Genomic DNA, 19630 nt, shown 5'->3' on the forward strand with positions numbered 1-19630 from the left:
CAACTTATTCCTCATTGAAGTTCATCATGGTTGTTGTTTTTCTTCCCGCTTGCATGTATCAGGATGCAGAATAGTGAGATTTGTCGAGTATCAGTGAGGTTCAGTTCGAAAGAATGCGACCTGGACGTCGGGTATCTGATCGGATACATATAGGATATGGGTCGCATTCAAAAAGAATCCGACCTGTGCTGTTCAGACTATTACGAAAAGATCGGATGCAGGTCACATTACGTAAAAAAAAATCGGAATTGGGTCACTTCAGCCGGAGTGTGAATGCATCCTGTCACAAAAAGGATGGTTTTTGAGTTTATCTCACCACCATTTGGCAAGCAGGATTGTAAGAAAAAATAATCCAAACACACTGTTAAAGACGTGCAGCAAAGAGTTGCAATTTTAAGTGTTAAGTGTCCATTAAAACATTAAGGTCTATCTACTCCTAAGGATTTCTAAGGAGGAATGGCCATTTTTGATATTTTGTAACTCTTCCTCATTGTGATGCTGTCAGGTTTAGTCTGCCACCTTAATTGTTTCTCCTTTACGGCAGTCACTTCTGCTTTTGTCGCCTCCACGTTTCTTTGGCAACAGTCTGTAATCTCACCAGAAGTGGAAAAGACAGTCTCGATTCATGTCAGTTCAATTTTAAAAAATGACTTTACAGATCCCAAAATGGGAAATTAAATGTTGTTGCAGCTCATATTAATTCAGATACTTCAGACAGTTCTTGTAGTGCTGGCTGTTGGCAGGAAAGGTCTCTTGTAGCAGTCTGTATTACAGAAAATCTGACAAATCCTCTGACTGAAGACACTCTGTTGTCCCAAAACAGTCTCATGAAGAGGATGGTCAGGGTTGTCCATAGTCTTATTGATTTTATAAAGAATCCTTTGCATCATCATCATCATCATCATCATCATCATCATCATCATCCCCAGAGCTTCCACTGTCGTCCACAACCAACCTTCCTGATCAGGTTGTCGAGCCTTTTTAGGTTCCTGGCTCCCCAACAGCTGACGGCAGAAGAGATGACGTTCTCAACAAAAGACTTAAAGACCTGCAGCATCTTGCAACAAACCTTGAAAGGATCTTAGCTTCCTCAAGAAGTACAATTTGCTCTGTTCCTTCTTACTGAGGACATCACTGCTGCGTCTCCAGTCCAGTCTGTCACACACGGATGGCTTTCTTTGAAGCAATTTATTTGAGTAATTTTGTTGACTCTGGCTTAAAAGCTAGGGAAAATTAGAAGGCTTTATCAAAAAAGTTGAAAGGAAAAACTAGCCTATTGAAGAGTACTCTAAGTAGATGTATTTTATGATATATGACACTCTGCGCATTGTGAGGGCTAGCTTAGTGAATGTTAGCGGTTCACTCTGGCATAGGGACTGTTACCCTTTAGCATAAACAGACTTCCACTTTACAAGAATGTTGGTAGATTATGTGGAGAAGTAGAAGTGTTCACATTTCTTTTGGAGCTGAACAAAAATATCTGAATATTGGGAACAAGTTGAATCAACATTGATTAATATTCAGGGCTATGTAATCCCAAATACTTGTCATATAACAATGGTGAGGAAAGAATATATGTTTCTGACAAAGGTAATCATGACAGTGAGCAAACAGGCAGTAACAAAAAAATGGTTAAAGGCAGATGATTAGAGCAGGATTGTGGAGAGAATCTGAATATTAAAAAAAAAAAAGATAAACAATCTTTGATTGAAAGGATTTTGTGATGACAAATGTGGCGTATACAAGACTGTAGATAAAACTGCATGAATAAGACATGCTTTTATACCAATTTATTTGCATGCTTGTTATTATTATTGATATAAATGTTACAGACAGCATCGACTGTTGTCGGCGTAGTGATGGAAGAGACGAGGAGAGACAGAAATTCCCTCACAGTTGCAAATGTTCTTTCTTTTTTATGTGGATGAGGCTTTTTGTCCAGTGTGACTTCGCTGATGATACATTAGCCCATAGGGACCTTTGAACCTCTTTTCACAATGATCACAACTATAAGGCTTTTCACCAGTGTGGCTTCGCTGATGAATCCTTAGGCCAGAGGAATCTTTGAATCTCTTCTCACACTGATCACAACTATAAGGCTTTTCACCAGTGTGGCTTCGCTGATGAATCTTTAGGCCACAGGAGTGTTTGAATCTCTTCTCACACTGACCACAGCTATAAGGCTTTTCACCAGTGTGACTTCGCTGATGAGTCTTTAGCCCAGAGGAATCTTTGAATCTCTTCTCACAATGACTGCAACTGTAAGGCTTTTCACCAGTGTGGCTTCGCTGATGAATCTTTAGGCCACAGGAGTGTTTGAATCTCTTCTCACACTGACCACAGCTATAAGGCTTTTCACCAGTGTGACTTCGCTGATGAGTCTTTAGCCCAGAGGAATCTTTGAATCTCTTCTCACAATGACTGCAGCTGTAAGGCTTTTCACCAGTGTGACTTCGCAGATGAATATTAAAATAACCTTTCTCAATGAAACCCTTTCCACACAGGTCACAGAGATAGGGCTTTTCTCCAGTGTGAATGAGTTGATGAATTTTCAGATTCCCCTTCCATCTGAAATGTTTCAGACATTTGTCACAACGATGTTTCTTCTGCAGGCTCTGGGTGAGCTGAACTTGCTGTCCATTGCTGGGATCATCCGCAGCTTCACCTGGGGTCGTGCAGATTTGGTTCTACGAATAAAAGTAGAGTAATTATAACAGAGTGTAACTATGACGTACAAACACCCTGAAAGTCAACAGTTTAATTTTATGGCAAGCATAAAAAATCAGAACACATCTCCCAGTTTGGCTTATTCAAGTGCAAAACTATACATTCACTTTTCTCTCTGACAAGCCATGGATTTGAAAACTGTTTGAATATTTCATAATGGCTCTTAATTATATGGTTAAAAATGCTGAAGAACCAACTGATGGTCTTTTAATGTAGACATAAAACACAAAAGTACATTTTAATGAAATTTAATAGAACAATTACAACAGATTGACAAGAAAGGCACCAATCTAAAATCGGGCATATTCAACATGATGGGTTGTCTTGGTCCGATTGTGAGGTTTCCCCCCTCAACTAGGAGCAAGAAGGCAGCCTGTTTTTAAAGCCAATCAGAAAGTGTGATAACGTAAGCATCTAGCGCAATCCCAAACAAAGGACAGCTGACACTGTGCAATTGAGAGCTTGGTGGACCTTGGAGACGTAGGACTGTTTAGTGGATAATTGTTACAGGTCCCGGGTGTCAGAACTACTGTAACAGAGTTGACACAATCTGAAGAGGGAATAAACAAGGAGTCAGCAATGACGACCACCGTTGCTGTTAACATCCAGATTGTATTTTTATTCGCTGACTTGTATTAGTAAACCGTCTGAGTTCAAATACAAGGAAATTACTAAAAGAAAGGGCTAAACCTCTGATTATAACTATGGTAACTCTAAAATCAAACAATGAATATTATTCTTTGCACTTTTAAAAAGTAAACTTTTAACCCACTTTGCACCTCTTAATGCATTACTTGAATTTAGTCTACAATACAACCCATATTTTGGGAAAAGGGTACTCAATTTGCTTTAACAGCCAACAATAAAAAAATAACACGTATTTAACATGGAGATGTTGGGACATAACGGTCCTCCATGGAGACGTTAAGATCCAACGGCCCCCAGAGTGAGCCAACGCCAAAACCCGCCCCAGAAAATCAGCCAAACGGTCCACAAAACCTAACTACACTACTTATTCTGGTTAATCGAGATGCTAAATATCTCACACTAAATATCCCACCCATAGCCTTGGTGCTTTTCCCCAACCACATACTGACCTGAAGAGGGAATAAACAAGGAGTCAGCAATGACGACCACCGTTGCTGTTAACATCCAGATTGTATTTGAGACAAACCGGAAGTCCATCCCAAAACCAACCTGGAAGCAACACCCCCCCAAACAAAGGTTCCGCGTCGCCATTACCACTCCTGTCCCCTTCCCAGAAAAGCACTATAAATAAAGACAGATGAACATAACGAACTGCAAATAATAAAAAAAAAACAACAAAATACCGTGGTGCCATTTTTAAGTGCACCACATAATAATAAATAATAAAAACTGCAACCGCAGTTGATATACCTTGTAACTTTTCAACTATCCATCATTAACGTGACATAAGGTGATTATAATGATAAGTTTATTCATTCAACCGGAACTTGATGCTGACACTAGCAGCATGCATGACAGGTAGATTGTAGATGTGACTAGTAAAACATTTACTAATGCCTGGTTCACATGGCAAGATGTTGAAATTAGTGAACTTTTCTCGTACCCATTGTTTTCAATGTAAACATTAAAATAGCAAAAAATTAATCATATAAGTGACCGATGACACTAAAAGAAACTACAGAACACAGTGTAACAAATGTTAATGAGGAAAAAACAGAGTAATTCAACAGTCAGGGTTTCCCCCAGTGTATAATAGGTTTGGCGGCCCGCCCTGCTTTGCTAGCCCCACCGCCAGGCTAATCCTTCTTGTTTATGTTTTTAGAAAAATAATAATAATAAAAAAAATTGCTTTTTTTTTTTTTAAACCAGATTGCAAGCGTCTCTATTGCTCTGAGTGTTTCACTGGCGGAGCAGACTTATTACTAAAAGATATGTTTATAGAAGATAGGTTTATAGTTTATGCATTCAAAGCCAGACCAATCACACCGCTGGCGCCTCAGCTGGATTAAGCTAACTTCTTCACGGATTGCGTGTGCCTCCTTTCACTCAAACTGGACACAGGCTGACCAGTATGGATATTTACATCAACCCCTTGTGAGGAATTATGTTTCTTTCCAGAGTTTTTGATCAAGGCAGGAGTTTAAAACCCACCACGTTAGCTCTGGTTGCGCAGCTCTATGTGAACCACAGGAATAACTTGTAGTGGTGCTTTCAGAGGTCCATTTAGCGAGCGGTGAGAATGATTTATATTTGTGAACAAAGAATTTTGTGCGGCTTTTCCATCTCAACACGCTGCCCAGTGCCCGGCTCTGCCTGCGCTGGTGAAGTGTATCTATGTGTTCCCGGTTGGCCGGTGCATTAGTGATTAACGAACCAGCTCTAACCTGATCATGCAGGTTCAGCCCGGTGAGGAGCTTTAGCTCACCTCATAGCCACGCATCACGCTGGTTTAATATTATTTTATTATTATTATTAGCATTATTTTTCCAGTTACACAATGCAACAAACCCTATCAAATGTTTTGTCCACTTAGTCAGCCAGAGTTCATGCGTGCAAAGATCTGAGAAACATTATTGATAAACTGGACCAGCCAAAATTGTTTCTGTGTCCCCTTGTTAAAAACTCAACAGATACGAAATGGAAGAGCGACTCAAGCCACATTAGCAGCTTTTAATTAAATCTCCCGTTTGTTCCTCATTTCTGCACAGTGCAGCGGGTTTAACTCATCATGCAGGGCCGGTCCAAGGCTGTATGAGGCCTTGAACAGAATTTGACTTTGGGGCCCCTTTTGTTGCTAAAAGCATCAGCGTCTCTAACAGCTTCTGGGTTACATTTTGTGAAATTTGGGAGAGGAGGAGTAATTTAAATAGCCAACCCAAAAAGCAATCAGTTATAATCGCAGTTTATTAATTTGTGAACAAATAGAACTCAAAGATTAAACTCATGGCTTCAGATTGTAGCTATGGTAACAAAACAATTTAACTATGAATATTATTCTTCGAACTTTTACAAAGTAAACTTCCCAGCTCTTTAAAATCTTACATATAAATGTTAAACAATTTCAAATGTTTTAATTTATGTATGCTTAAACCATGAAGTCAAATTTAGCAGCATTGATCATCTCAATAAACAAGTGTTACATTTATGTATCTGTGTTAAAATATCAGCATTTATGGGGCCCTGAAGCCCTGGGGGCCCTGATGGAGCCATTGACTTTACTTGGATTAAACAGAAGTGCAAATATTTGATATTCATTTTAATTGTATTTTTTGATTAGATGTTTTTAAGACTAGTTGTGGGTTTAAATAACATTTCACAGGCGATGTTTTCCTGTAACATATAATTTTACTCAGTAATATTTTTACATTTCCTGTCTATTTAACATCTTTTAATACAAGAACATGGTGGACCGCCTCGGTGCTCCAACCACCAGGCAAGTTTTCTGGGGGAAACCCTGGCCAGTTATACTTAAGATTTTTTATGGACTCCTGTATGGGTCTCTCAGGATTTGAGAATTGAGCTATGTGAACCAGGCTTAACATTTTGCAGTTCTACAATGGTGGTGTTGTTTATAGACTTAAAGCAAAAAATGGTTCTTTGGACTGTCAAGGTTTCAGATCTTGGAAGGTCTGAAGCCTACAATATGAAAATAAATGTCATATTTTTGAAGTGTGGCATGAAGCCAGGGTACCCAGAGAAAGCCCATGCATACACAGCAAGAACATTCAAACCAAATGTAGAAAGACTATTAAAAACAAGAAAGTAACCGTCAATTTCCCACATGTTTTAATTACTAACCTCTTCCAGTGATGTCACAGTGTTGCTAGCACCAGACTTCTCTTCCAGTTGGAGTTGTTCCATTTCCTTTCCTGCGTAAAACAAACACACATCGTTGATAATCGACGTAAGGGTACGGGTTTTTGATGAGGAAACTTAGCAGTGGAGGCCAGAGTGAGGTGAGAGTGCTTCTTTAACATGGACAAAAGCCCAAAAATACACTTGAAAATAACAGCCACCAACAGGGCACAACAGCAGCTCAGTGGAACACAAAAAGCAAACACTAAAGCACAAGTAGAAAAGCAATACAGGCACAGGTCAACTTAAATACACACAAGGGAAAAATCAAGGAACGAGGAACAGATGAACCTGATAAAACACACGGAGACTCACTTAACCAAAATACACAACGAAAAAAGGGTCAGGAAAATAATACGTAAAATAAATGTGAAATGACATTGTTTTCACAGCAATGGCAACAGTTTCCGGTATAGTTGAAACCATATATTTATACACCATATAAGACACAACCTTATTTCTCACCATGCAACTTTAAAACAGTCTTAATTTCCTGCTTTAGGTTAGCAGCGATTAGGTTCGTTCTAATTACCAAAATTAATTATATTCCTTAATTTTCTTAGCACATTTATGGTATAGTTCTACATATTTTGCCAAATGAATTATTAAACATCAATATGAGTTATTACATATATATGTGACAAATAAATAAACCTTTACTTACAGTCTCTTTGAGGGACCTCCGCAGATTTATCTTTGTCCAAATATTTACTTTTGGCAGATGCTCTTATGGTTTCTATGGTAACATTATTCAAAAGATTATAGCTACATAAACATTCAACTCGGTATTATTTTTCAAAAAGTCATTCAGTCGTGTTATTAGGCCAATTACAGACTTTATATTTGTGTGCAGAAGCATTTTGACAGATCTGTCAAACCTGTGATGGTTCTCGTTTCCATGGAGATTGGTTGTTTTGATTCTTTAGGTCTGAGTGTAACCATCACAGTTGTAACAACATATATTACATTTTGTTTTGCAAATGTCACTGCTTTCGAAACAAATTGTATTTATAGAACTCAGCCAGTAAAGTCCATGAGAAAAACCGTCACAGATTCATCCCTTAAGCCGTTTTCGCACTGCAAGGAACGGAACGGAACGGTTCCACCCGTAGTGCAGCCCTGTTGTGTTTGCATATACACTGAGGGAGCCATCGAAGCGGTACCTAACGTCATTATTTTTGAAACTAAACAATGGTTTCGATGTAGCGGCCGAAGCCTTTTCCTCAGAGATGCGGCGAATAACTTTCTCTTTCCTCGTTGACCGGTCTAGTTCATTCTGTACTCGTTGATCAGCGAGTAAGCTTAGGCCTCATCATTAGACCAGGTGATTGCACTATATTGAGAGGAATCCATTGCTAATTAAAACTAATAATAAAAATATTGAAAAGAGTGAAAAAATACAGTTTAGTGAGAGCCAGCTGTCAACGGAAAATCAATGTCTGACTCCATAACAACCAGTGGCCAATCAGCTGCTGATTCTAAGCAGAACTGCTTGGCCGCTGTGCTGTTCCTTGCAGTACGAAAACAGCTTTAGATGTTCATCCATCCATTTTCTTTACACCCTTGTCCCTTGGTGGGGTTGGGAGGGGTGCTGGAGCCTATCTCCAGCTAACGTTCCGGCTGAGAGGTGGGGTCATCCTGGACAGGTCGCCAGTCTGTCGCAGGACAACACACAGGACAAACAACCATGCACACACACCTAGGCCAATTAACCTGACAGTCATGTTTTTGGATTGTGCATGCACAGGGAGAACATGCAAACTCCATGCAGAAAGACTAGGGTGGGAATTGAACCCAGAACCTTCTTGCTGCAGGGCAACAGCTCTACCAACTGTGCCACTGTGCAGCCCACTTTAGATGTTTATTAACCTTTTTCTACAATAAACAATTCTTTTTAAATCATCATGCCACAATATTTTTTTTATATGACAATTTTATATTTAGAGGGTAAAAAGCAGCCCAAACCAACCTACCATATATGAAAAAGGAACTGTGCCTGAAAATACAGTATCTGATCACTTTAAATGACCGAGTGTAAAACCATGGGATGCAACATGGGATACATCTTATGTATTGTTAAATTATCAAAAAAGAATGCAGTGCAAAATGGTAGGAAAAAATACTGTGTATGTACCAGGCACAGAAAGAGGCAATAAATAAGTTTGTCTATCTTTGTTTGAAACAAAGATAGACAAAGCCTATCCAAAAGCGGGAGAGGAAAGTACTGGTGCTAATCATATTAACAGTCACAGAGAGTAATTTTTACAGTGGCTTCTCATCAAAACCTCTGTACTCCACAAATAAACAGTTTAAAACAACTGGAACTATGGCTGCATTCACACTGCAGCCTGAAATGACCCAATTCCAATTTCTTGTCAAATCGGGGGTTTTTTGCCGGGGCTGTTCACACTTCCAAACATATGCAAACTGTTTGTGTTCTACAATCTGAAAGTGTCCCGCATGCGCAGTAGAGGGCGCAATAGCGTCAGCATTCTCACTGTTCTGCCAACCATAGATATGATTATGTAGACGCCTCATGGGGCGGGTCAGCCCGTTGCTGCGATACGACACAACGTCCGCCATATTGAATGTGGCTAATCTCCCAATAAGCTAATACAGGTAAATGGACTGAACTTCACAAAGTGCCGTTCTACAAAGTATTTTAAGTTAATACCTGTCATTGACACATTTTCTCACACACACTAAAATGTATTTGGTAATCAAAGAAAGCACTAAAGACAACGTTTCTAACTTTTGATGTGATTATTTAATTGTTTCGGGGGATTTGTGAATAGAGAGCACAATGTTTTTATTTGATAGAAATGATTCTGATGAATAGTTTTCATATTGATATTGATGAACAGACACACACTTTTACAGTGTTTTATTCAAGAACATATTTACATAATTTCATAATTTAATGTACATTTAGCTTTTCAAGACAAGAAAAAATATTAATTTCCTTTGGTATTTTATTGTAAAGACAATACATTTTGATAAGTCAGTCGTTATCAAACATTAGCTACATATTTTTTCTTACTTTAAAAAAAATAATAATAATAATATTACAGGATGATAAGTCATCTCTGCTATGGACAGCAAAGGCAAAGAGTGAAAATATTCCAACAGAGTAAATTATTTTTATTTCATTACATAAGCTGTCTTAATACACTAATACTTCAGATTGAGATATTTAAAAAATACAAAAAGCGACAGAATAAAAGTGTGCAATAAAACACAAATTTATTTATTATACTGGGAACACTAGCCACAGGCAGGGCTTCAGTCTGCTGGTCAAACTGGGAGAACTCCAGTGACCTCTGAGACGTCCTAGCACACAGGCTAAAGCCAAAGACAAAAGAGAAATTATCCAAAAGTGTAATAGAAAATACATATCTGATTCCTTAACATTCAGGAAAAACATATTTTCAGCATGTTGGGCAGTAACTCGTAGCATCTTTAGTTAAATACCAACATTGTGAAGCTGAGCTGTGAAGTTGTCAGAACGCTGGTTTGTTAATAAAGTTTGACTGACCTATCTACCTACTGACTGTCTATAATCAGGTCGTCTGCAGGTCATTTAGCACCACGTTCTCCACGAACATGTTGTGCGCGAATGGAGAAGGGTGACCATCGTCCGGCCACGCCCCGGCCCAGTTGCGGAAGGCTCTCCTCCTCGACCGGAGTCGGCGGGGGAAGAGAGACAGAGACTACGTGGGCAGCTTGTCGGTTGGTCTGTGTTACCCAGAAAGCAGTTGGGCATAATATCGCAACACCAACACCGTGAGTGAAACAATGACTGGGGTAGCCTACTATATAAAGTACTCGGGAACTTCCTCTTTATTATCACAGATGCATATTTGTAGACGGGACGGGTGGCAACCCTAACTGAAGCGTCTAATCTATTCGCCTTTTATATGAAAAAAGTTTTAAAATACGCCATTCATTGAAGGTGCGCCTTATAGTGCGGAAAATACGGTACACAGGAGACACAGAACACAAGAATTTGAAGTTGTCGTCTGACTGGAACAGCATATTAACAACTTATTCCTCAACTTATGCAATTTTAAGTGTTAAGTGTCCATTAAAACATTAAGGTCTATCTACTCCTAAGGATTTCTAAGGAGGAATGGCCATTTTTGATATTTTGTAACTCTTCCTCATTGTGTTGCTGATAAAGTCAGGTTTAGTCTGCCACCTTGATTGTTTCTCCTTTACCACAGTCACTTCTGCTTTTGTCGCCTCCACGTTTCTTTGGCAACAGTCTGTAATCTCACCAGAAGTGGAAAAGACAGTCTCGATTCATATCAGTTCAATTTTAAAAAATGACTTTACAGATCCCAAAATGGGAAATTAAATGTTGTTGCAACTCATATTAATTCAGATACTTCAGACAGTTCTTGTGGTGCTGGCTGTTGGCAGGAAAGGTATCTTGTAGCAGTCTGTATTACAGAAAATCTGACAAATCCTCTGACTGAAGACACTCTGTTGTCCCAAAACAGTCTCATGAAGAGGATGGTCAGGGTTGTCCATAATCTTATTGATTTTATGAAGAATCCTTTGCATCATCATCATCATCATCATCATCATCATCATCATCATCACCATCATCATCATCATCATCATCCCCAGAGGTTCCACTGTCGTCCCCAGAACACAACTAACCTTCCTGATCAGGTTGTCGAGCCTTTTTAGGTTCCTGGCTCCCCAACAGATGACGGCAGAAGAGATGACGTTCTCAACAAAAGACTTAAAGACCTGCAGCATCTTGCAACAAACCTTGAAAGGATCTTAGCTTCCTCAAGAAGTACAATTTGCTCTGTTCCTTCTTACTGAGGACATCACTGCTGCGTCTCCAGTCCAGTCTGTCACACACGGATGGCTTTCTTTGAAGCAATTTATTTGAGTAATTTTGTTGACTCTGGCTTAAAAGCTAGGGAAAATTAGAAGGCTTTATCAAAAAAGTTGAGTGAAAGGAAAAACTAGCCTATTGAAGAGTACTCTAAGTAGATGTATTTTATGATATATGACACTCTGCGCATTGTGAGGGCTAGCTTAGTGAATGTTAGCGGTTCACTCTGGCAGGGACTGTTACCCTTTAGCATAAACAGACTTCCACTTTACAAGAATGTTGGTAGATTATGTGGAGAAGTAGAAGTGTTCACATTTCTTTTGGAGCTGAACAAAAATATCTGAATATTGGGAACAAGTTGAATCAACATTGATTAATATTCAGGGCTATGTAATCCCAAATACTTGTCATATAACAATGGTGAGGAAAGAATATATGTTTCTGACAAAGGTAATCATGACAGTGAGCAAACAGGCAGTAACAAAAAGATGGTTAAAGGCAGATGATTAGAGCAGGATTGTGGAGAGAATCTGAATATTAAAAAAAAAAAAAGATAAACAATCTTTGATTGAAAGGATTTTGTGATGACAAATGTGGCGTATACAAGACTGTAGATAAAACTGCATGAATAAGACATGCTTTTATACCAATTTATTTGCATGCTTGTTATTATTATTGATATAAATGTTACAGACAGCATCGACTGTTGTCGGCGTAGTGATGGAAGAGACGAGGAGAGACAGAAATTCCCTCACAGTTGCAAATGTTCCTTCTTTTTTATGTGGATGAGGCTTTTTGTCCAGTGTGACTTCGCTGATGATACATTAGCCCAGAGGGACCTTTGAATCTCTTGTCACACTGATCACAACTATAAGGCTTTTCACCAGTGTGGCTTCGCTGATGAATCCTTAGGCCAGAGGAATCTTTGAATCTCTTCTTACACTGATCACAGCTATAAGGCTTTTCACCAGTGTGGCTTCGCTGATGAATCCTTAGGCCAGAGGAATCTTTGAATCTCTTCTCACACTGATCACAGCTATAAGGCTTTTCACCAGTGTGACTTTGTTGATGACTCTTTAGACTAGAGGAATGTTTGAATCTCTTCTCACACTGATCACAACTATAAGGCTTTTCACCAGTGTGACTTCGCTGATGACTCTTTAGACTAGAGGAATCTTTGAATCTCTTCTCACACTGATCACAACTATAAGGCTTTTCACCAGTGTGGCTTCGCTGATGACTCTTTAGCCCAGAGGAATCTTTGAATCTCTTCTCACACTGATCACAACTATAAGGCTTTTCACCAGTGTGACTTCGCTGATGACTCTTTAGCCCAGAGGAATGTTTGAATCTCTTCTCACAATGACTGCAACTGTAAGGCTTTTCACCAGTGTGGCTTCGCTGATGAATCTTTAGGCCACAGGAGTGTTTGAATCTCTTTTCACACTGATCACAACTATAAGGCTTTTCACCAGTGTGACTTCGTTGATGACTCTTTAGGCTAGATGAATCTTTGAATCTCTTCTCACAATGACTGCAGCTGTAAGGCTTTTCACCAGTGTGAATGAGTTGATGAATTTTCAGATTCCGCTTCCGTCTGAAATCTTTCAGACATTTGTCACAACGATGTTTCTTCTGCAGGCTCTGGGTGAGCTGAACCTGCTGTCCATTGCTGGGATCATCCGCAGCTTCACCTGGGGTCGTGCAGATTTGGTTCTACGAATAAACGTAGAGTAATTATAACAGAGTGTAACTATGACGTACAAAAAACACCCTGAAAGTCAACAGTTTAAATTTATGGCAGGCATAAAAAAATCAGAACACATCTCCCAGTTTGACTTATTCAAGTGCAAAACTATAGTATATTTGTCTTTCTGTCAGATGGGCCAGGAATTTGAAACCTCTGTCCCACAAGTGGCTCTATGGATATTTCACAACGGCTCTTAATCATTTTGTGAAATGCTGAACAACCAACTGGTGGTTTATAATCAGAAAAGAACATCAACAGAAAATTGCTTTGAAGTCCCACAACAGAATGACAAGAAAAATACCAGTTGTCATAATGTTGGGTTTTTTGTGTGGGTTTTTCTGTGTTTTCCGTTTAGTTTGGGTTTATTTCTAGGTTTCAAGTGTCTTATTTTGGGTACTGCCGGTTTTCCTTTGTCCACTAATTAGTAACTTGATCTACCTGTTTGCTAAGCTATTTAGGGTTGACACGCCGCAGGTTTGGCGCAGCAGTCTTGTCTGAGTTTCGTCTAAGTGCTGTGTGAGTCTAGTCTTAGTTGCATCCGAATTGATGCTGAGTTTAGTACGTCTATTCTACCTGGTGAGTCTGATCTGTAAAATCTTTGATTGTAATGAAGATTAAAAGTATAATGATGAGACGGAGAAAGCCTCTTGGTTCCTATCAACACAAAACACCACCATTCCAGTCACCAGTAATATATTTTTATCTGTTTTTCTTGTCATTGAGTCCAAAACTATCCTATATTTTCACTTAATTCTCCACAAATATTTACATCCCATGACTGAAAATGTATCCATTCTCTTTTAGTAAGATATATGTACCGTATTTTCCGTACTATAAGGCGCACCGTCAATGAATGGCCTATTTTAAAACTTTTTTCATATATAAGGCGCATAGAATAGATGCTACAGTAGAGGCTGGAGTTACGTTATGCATCCACTAGATGGAGCTGGACTAAAGGATGAATGTCTAAAGCCACTTTGTTGACATAAAGAATGTCAACAAAACAGTCCAACTCTGGTCGACGAGAAGCGTGGCCGGACGATGGTCACCCTTCTCCGTTCATGCACAGCATGTTCGTGGAGAATGTGGTGCTAAATGACCTGCAGACGACCTGATTATAGACTGTCGGTAGGTAGATAGGTCAGTCAAACTTTATTAACAAACCAGTGTTCTGACAACTATCCCAGCATGCACCGGGTGCTTCTTCTTCTACGGTCGTATATGAAGTCGGCGGCTGCTTACCGTAGTTGCTAGACCTGTTGTGGCTCAGTATTGGTCCATATATAAGGCGCACCGGATTATAAGGCGCATTGTCGGCTTTTGAGGAAATTTAAGGTTTTTAGGTGTGCCTTATAGTGTGGAAAATACGGTAGTTTAAATCCCTGAATACAAATAAAGTGGCGGTTCTTTAAAAATGACAACAGATTTTCTATAGTCAGATGTCCAACAAAATTACAAGTCATGAAATATTTGTAGCTCTAAAATGGAGTTGTTGGGGGTTTTTCATATCTGGATGAAGGCAAGAATATTTATTTGTACTATAAAGGTTGCAGACCCCTGCTGTAGGCTAACATGAAAAGTTTTAGTTGGGTCACGTTGGGTCGCCAGTCGAAGGGCAACAAAGAGACACACAGGAAAAAGAACCATGCGGACACACAGCCATATTTACAGCAATTCAGAGAACACACATTAAAATAATTGTCGTGTTTTTGAAGTGTGGTCTGAAGCCACGGTATCCAGGGAAACCCCACGCATGCAAAGGCAGAACATTCAAACTAAATGCAGAAAGACTATTACAACCCAAAAAGTAGCACTCAGTTTCCCGCATGTTTTAATAACTAACCTTCTCCAGTGATGTCACAGTGTTGCTAACACCAGCCTTCTCTTCCAGACAAAGTTTCTCCATTTCAGTTCTGCATACAACAAACATTTATGATATGTAAAATAGGTGTGAATTGCTGTTATTTGCACAGCAGTGGCAACTGTTTCAGATATTGACCCTTTGCACCTGATCTCATGCTGTTCAGAAATCTGCCGGCTCCGCCATGACAGACGTCAAAACAACCAATGCACTACTTTAAAGCCTGTTAAAAAACAGACAGCCGGTATGTCACTTCTGTTTAGTCAATTTCATATTAGAAATGGTCATAGGGTGTTGTACGGTCGGCTGCATGAATAGACAAGGATAGAAACCAAACTTGTCATTTTATTTTAAGGACGAAAGATAGGGCGGCGATAGCAGCCGTCAATCATAATGACTCTCCACCCTCGGTGTAATTGTGGATTACACCGAGGGTGATTAGATTAGCATTCATATACTTTATAAGTCTGTATGATTAGAAATACATCAAATATTACTTTATGGTGAAAGTATGCGTCTAACCATTAGTAACCATGGAAACGATGCCCCACCGTCATGTAGCCGGGAGAAGAAAAAAAAAGATTTTGTATGTTTTTAATGCTTCTCCTGTATAAGGGGAAATGCTGTTTATGACATAGTGGCATAACTCGTGGTGTGAAGTCAGGCAAAGTCTGCAGTTTGATCAACACGTCAGGATGGAGGAGGTACGGGTCGGCTTCGTAGCGAGCTCTTTCAAACTTTTGTAATTACCAAACCCCAGCCAAGTGTCTTATGTTCACAGACACATCAGCTTGACTCAAACAAGTAGAAGCCGTGACTGTGCTGGCAAACACAACTTTGGACAACTATTTCAGTTGCTGTGTTCAATAGTCGTCTCTCACTTCCGACATCCATCATGACACCTCGAATGATTAAGTGGCGTAGCAAAGGGTCAATAGTTGAAACCAAACATTTATACACCATATAAGAGACGATCTCATTTCTTACCATATTATTTTAAATCAGTCTTAACTTCCTGCTTTAGGTCAGCTAGGATTACCAAAATCAAATGAATTCCCCAATTTCCCAGAGAATTTCTTTTTTTTAATCACTGTTTTAAAATTTTAAGTTTTCTTAAGCTAAGCTAACTATGCATTTAAAGAGATGCTTTTCAAACTTCCCTCAACTTTAATAGTCATGATAAAATAAATGAGAAACACGACACAAAAGGATTAATTCTGTTTGGCGCGTTTAAGTGATGACATAATTCTACATATATTGCAAAGTGAATTATTAAACATTAGTGTGAATTATTACAAACATATGTGACAAATATAATAAGCCTTTACTTACAGTCTCTTTCAGCGACCAACACAGATTTCACCTTTGTCAAAATGTTTACGTTTGGCAGGATGCTTTTATGGTCTCCGTGATAACACTGTTCAAAAGATGACAGCTCCATAAACATTAGACTCTGTGTGTATTATTTTTTAAACCACTCAGCCATGTTCAACCTGGAGAACTCGTTATGGTGCTTATAATCTCGTTTCCATGGAGATTGGTTGTTTTGATCTTTTAGGTCTGAGAGTAACAATAAGTTGAAACAAACGACTACATTTATTTATGTATAAAAATATAATAAATATTTATATTTATTTTTATTGTTCCTTTTTTTTTTTTTTGCCCAAACCAACTTACCATGTATGCAAACGGTAACTGTGACTCAAAGTACAGGATCTGATGACTGTCAATGACAAAGCAAGGAAGCGTGTAAAACCATGGGATGCTACATGGAATATTTCTGGTGAATTATCAAAAAAAAAATGCAGTGCAGAACAGTAGAAGAAAAAATACAGTATGTGCACCAGTTATCAGTCGAGCTTACAGTCACAGAAAGAGGGCAATTAATATGTTTTGTTTTATCTTCATTTCAAGTTTCCATGAATTGCGCAGCCCGGACAAAGAATGCAAGAGATGGAGAAACCCAATATGTGAAAACTAATCCAAACCTGGGAGAGGAAAGTGGTGCTGGTAATCGCATTTACAGTCACAGAGGGTGCTTTTTACAGTCTTAGAAGTCTAGATGGAAATGATGGAAGACTGGAATAGGGGAACTGCGCACCTTAGAGACTCATTTAATCTCCCCGTTCCCCGATATGACGAGGAGGAACCTTGACAACAGAACGAGGCTGTAAAGCGTGTGTGCCGGAGACTGCTGCTCCGAGGATTTACATACAATAATAACCCAACACAAAAGGCTGTGCAAACAGAGCAGTGGAGATTAATCTTCAACAGCATGCAGTTGTCGAAGCGGAGTCGCTCGCCTCCACTTCTTCTCATCATCATTAGAGAGGAGATGGTTGTAAAAGGAAAAGGTCGCCATCAGGAATGTCTGCTTCGTGTTTTACTTTGTTCTACCTGGGCTAAAATAAAGCAAAGCAAAAAAAAAAAAAAAAAAACAGAAAAAGAAAAAGAAAGGGAGTCAAATGGTTCCGCTTCCACCTTTTCCACGGGAGTGACACTGGATGCCGTTGCCAACATTGCACTCATGACTCCAGGGGTGTCTCCTGAAGGCGGATGCTGGCAAACCTTGCCACAACCCTTCTCTTGTTTCAACTTCCTCTTCCACGCTGGGCGCCTGTGAAGTCTGGTAATTATCACCATAAATGTGATTAATGTTACGGTGAGGCTGCTGGCAAAACATGCAGACACATAAAGACACTGTAAAGTTTTTTTTTTTTTGTTTTTTTTTCATGATGCCATTGCATTTGCATTAAAACATCCTTAATTTTCCTTTCAAGTGTTGAATAACCTTGTAATGAGTAACCATGAAGTTGAGTCTCTCTGAACTGTCCTATTTGAACTGTTAGTGGAGCGTTTTAGTTACACTCCATGCTGTCGTTAAGACTTTAACCTACCTTTATTTAAGTTTTTGTCCAACCAACATGAATAATTTTGCTTAAAATGCAAGCAAAACTATCAGTTTGGTGTCATCGTGAGTCAAAATTAGAGGTGTCCCAACACTGGCCATTTCTACAAAGACAACAAAGTTTCTTTGAGCATAGTTCGGCCTGACTAAAGAAAAAAAAAAGTATTTTAATTTGCACTTTTTTTTGTCCCAAATGTCAGTTTCAATTGCCGCCTCTAAATGTGCTGTTTAACTTTCAGAGTTATATCCAAAATTATTTGTGCTCACCCAATGCCTGTCTCTGTTGGGTAAGAGTCAGAATATAGCTCACCAGTCCATCACAGGCCACCGTACATAAAAGATTATCTGTTATTTGAATCACAAATGTCTAACTGATCACAGTTTTTAGATGGTAATTTATTCAAATCCCCATTAGCCAAAATAAACCCATAAACCCTAGCTGTATTCTATATTTAGCCTGAGCTGGCACATTTTAGCATGCTAACGTAGCAGTCGCACTTCAGTGTGCTGCCACTCCTGTATGGCAGAGGTTTCCCAACTTCAACACTGTTTGAAAAAAGTCATTCATCTCTGCAGTTGTCCCCATGGATTAGAAAAATATTAAGGTAATTATCATAGTCACATACTCTCATTGATTACATTATTATAACATCATTGTTAACACAAATAGCTAAATGCACTTAGCCATCTACAGACGGTGATGATGACTTGCTGAGGTTCAAAGCGAGAATTATAATGCGATGGGAAGACGACATATGAGACTTGGGTTGCAGCGTGGTTGCTGGTGCCAGACAGTCTGTGTAATAAACTCTGTAGAGCGTTAAACCTCATGCTGACGTGAAAACACTCTCCCCAGTAATAAGAATGTTTCTTAGGATGAACAGTTTGAGATGATGATATTTCGAAGAGTGGAAGATTATATTTTCTTAATTTTTTTTTTTTTTACTTTCAAATGTTTACATTCATTCAGGCGCCACGTTCAACTTTTCAAATAATTGCAGGTATAAACAGTAGGGAAATGTGGTAAATCAACCCCAGAACAAAAGCTAAAGACCTTGTAAAGATGCTGGTTGAAGCTGGTGGGAGATTGTAATTATCCCCTACGGAAATGTAGCCATCATGGAGGAAGAGGCCATTACTTCAAATGCACAATATAAACCTAGCTTACAGTTTACAAAAGTACTTCAGGGGAAAAAGGCATTCATTCTTTATACATGTTATATAATTCATTCAATTATACATAGTGTAAATACATACTCATCACTTTTTAAAACCAAAGACAGCAATGATACAATGCCAGATCCACGCTCTCAGATGAGCTGACAAACAAATTCAACATGGTGTCACCGTGATGACACATCTGTGGTCTGTGATGCACATAAAACTGATCTAATGCCAGCCGGCTTTCGCGATGTGGTGGATCTGTTACCACACCAAAAATCCCACTTTTCACTTTTTTTTCTCTAAGACATTAGTGGCACATTTTCCCAAAAGTCTTTGTAATATTTATTTTTTTCTGATCCTGGGATTGGATAAAAAAAAAAAAGATGGTGAAAGTAAAACCAAGGAGTGGGCGGAGTGGAAAACAATGTGCAGCAGTATATGAGAAACAGAAAACGGTAATGATTGCTATCAGGCCATGAACACAAATCATAGCAATCAATCAATATGCTTTTATTAAAGTGGAAG

At 39.0% G+C, this 19630-nt stretch overlaps 2 protein-coding genes across 2 annotated transcripts; both read right to left on the reverse strand.

Moving 5' to 3' along the window:
• Positions 1 to 1775: 1775 nt before the first annotated feature.
• Positions 1776 to 11337, reverse strand: LOC148153330 (uncharacterized). The gene is made up of 2 exons (XM_088001626.1): positions 11236 to 11337; positions 1776 to 2687 (listed from the first exon to the last, which is right to left on the reverse strand). The coding sequence occupies exons 1-2, from the start codon at positions 11335 to 11337 to the stop codon at positions 1917 to 1919; spliced, it is 873 nt and encodes a 290-aa protein (XP_087857752.1). The 3' UTR covers positions 1776 to 1916.
• A 721-nt stretch (positions 11338 to 12058) lies between these two features.
• LOC106927382 (uncharacterized) lies at positions 12059 to 15078 on the reverse strand. The gene is made up of 2 exons (XM_088001207.1): positions 15016 to 15078; positions 12059 to 13012 (listed from the first exon to the last, which is right to left on the reverse strand). The coding sequence occupies exons 1-2, from the start codon at positions 15076 to 15078 to the stop codon at positions 12200 to 12202; spliced, it is 876 nt and encodes a 291-aa protein (XP_087857333.1). The 3' UTR covers positions 12059 to 12199.
• Positions 15079 to 19630: the final 4552 nt, after the last annotated feature.

The sequence above is a fragment of the Poecilia mexicana genome, unplaced genomic scaffold (assembly GCF_051168715.1).
Source record: "Poecilia mexicana isolate PSO_F unplaced genomic scaffold, ASM5116871v1 scaffold_20, whole genome shotgun sequence".
Lineage (NCBI taxonomy): Eukaryota > Metazoa > Chordata > Actinopteri > Cyprinodontiformes > Poeciliidae > Poecilia > Poecilia mexicana.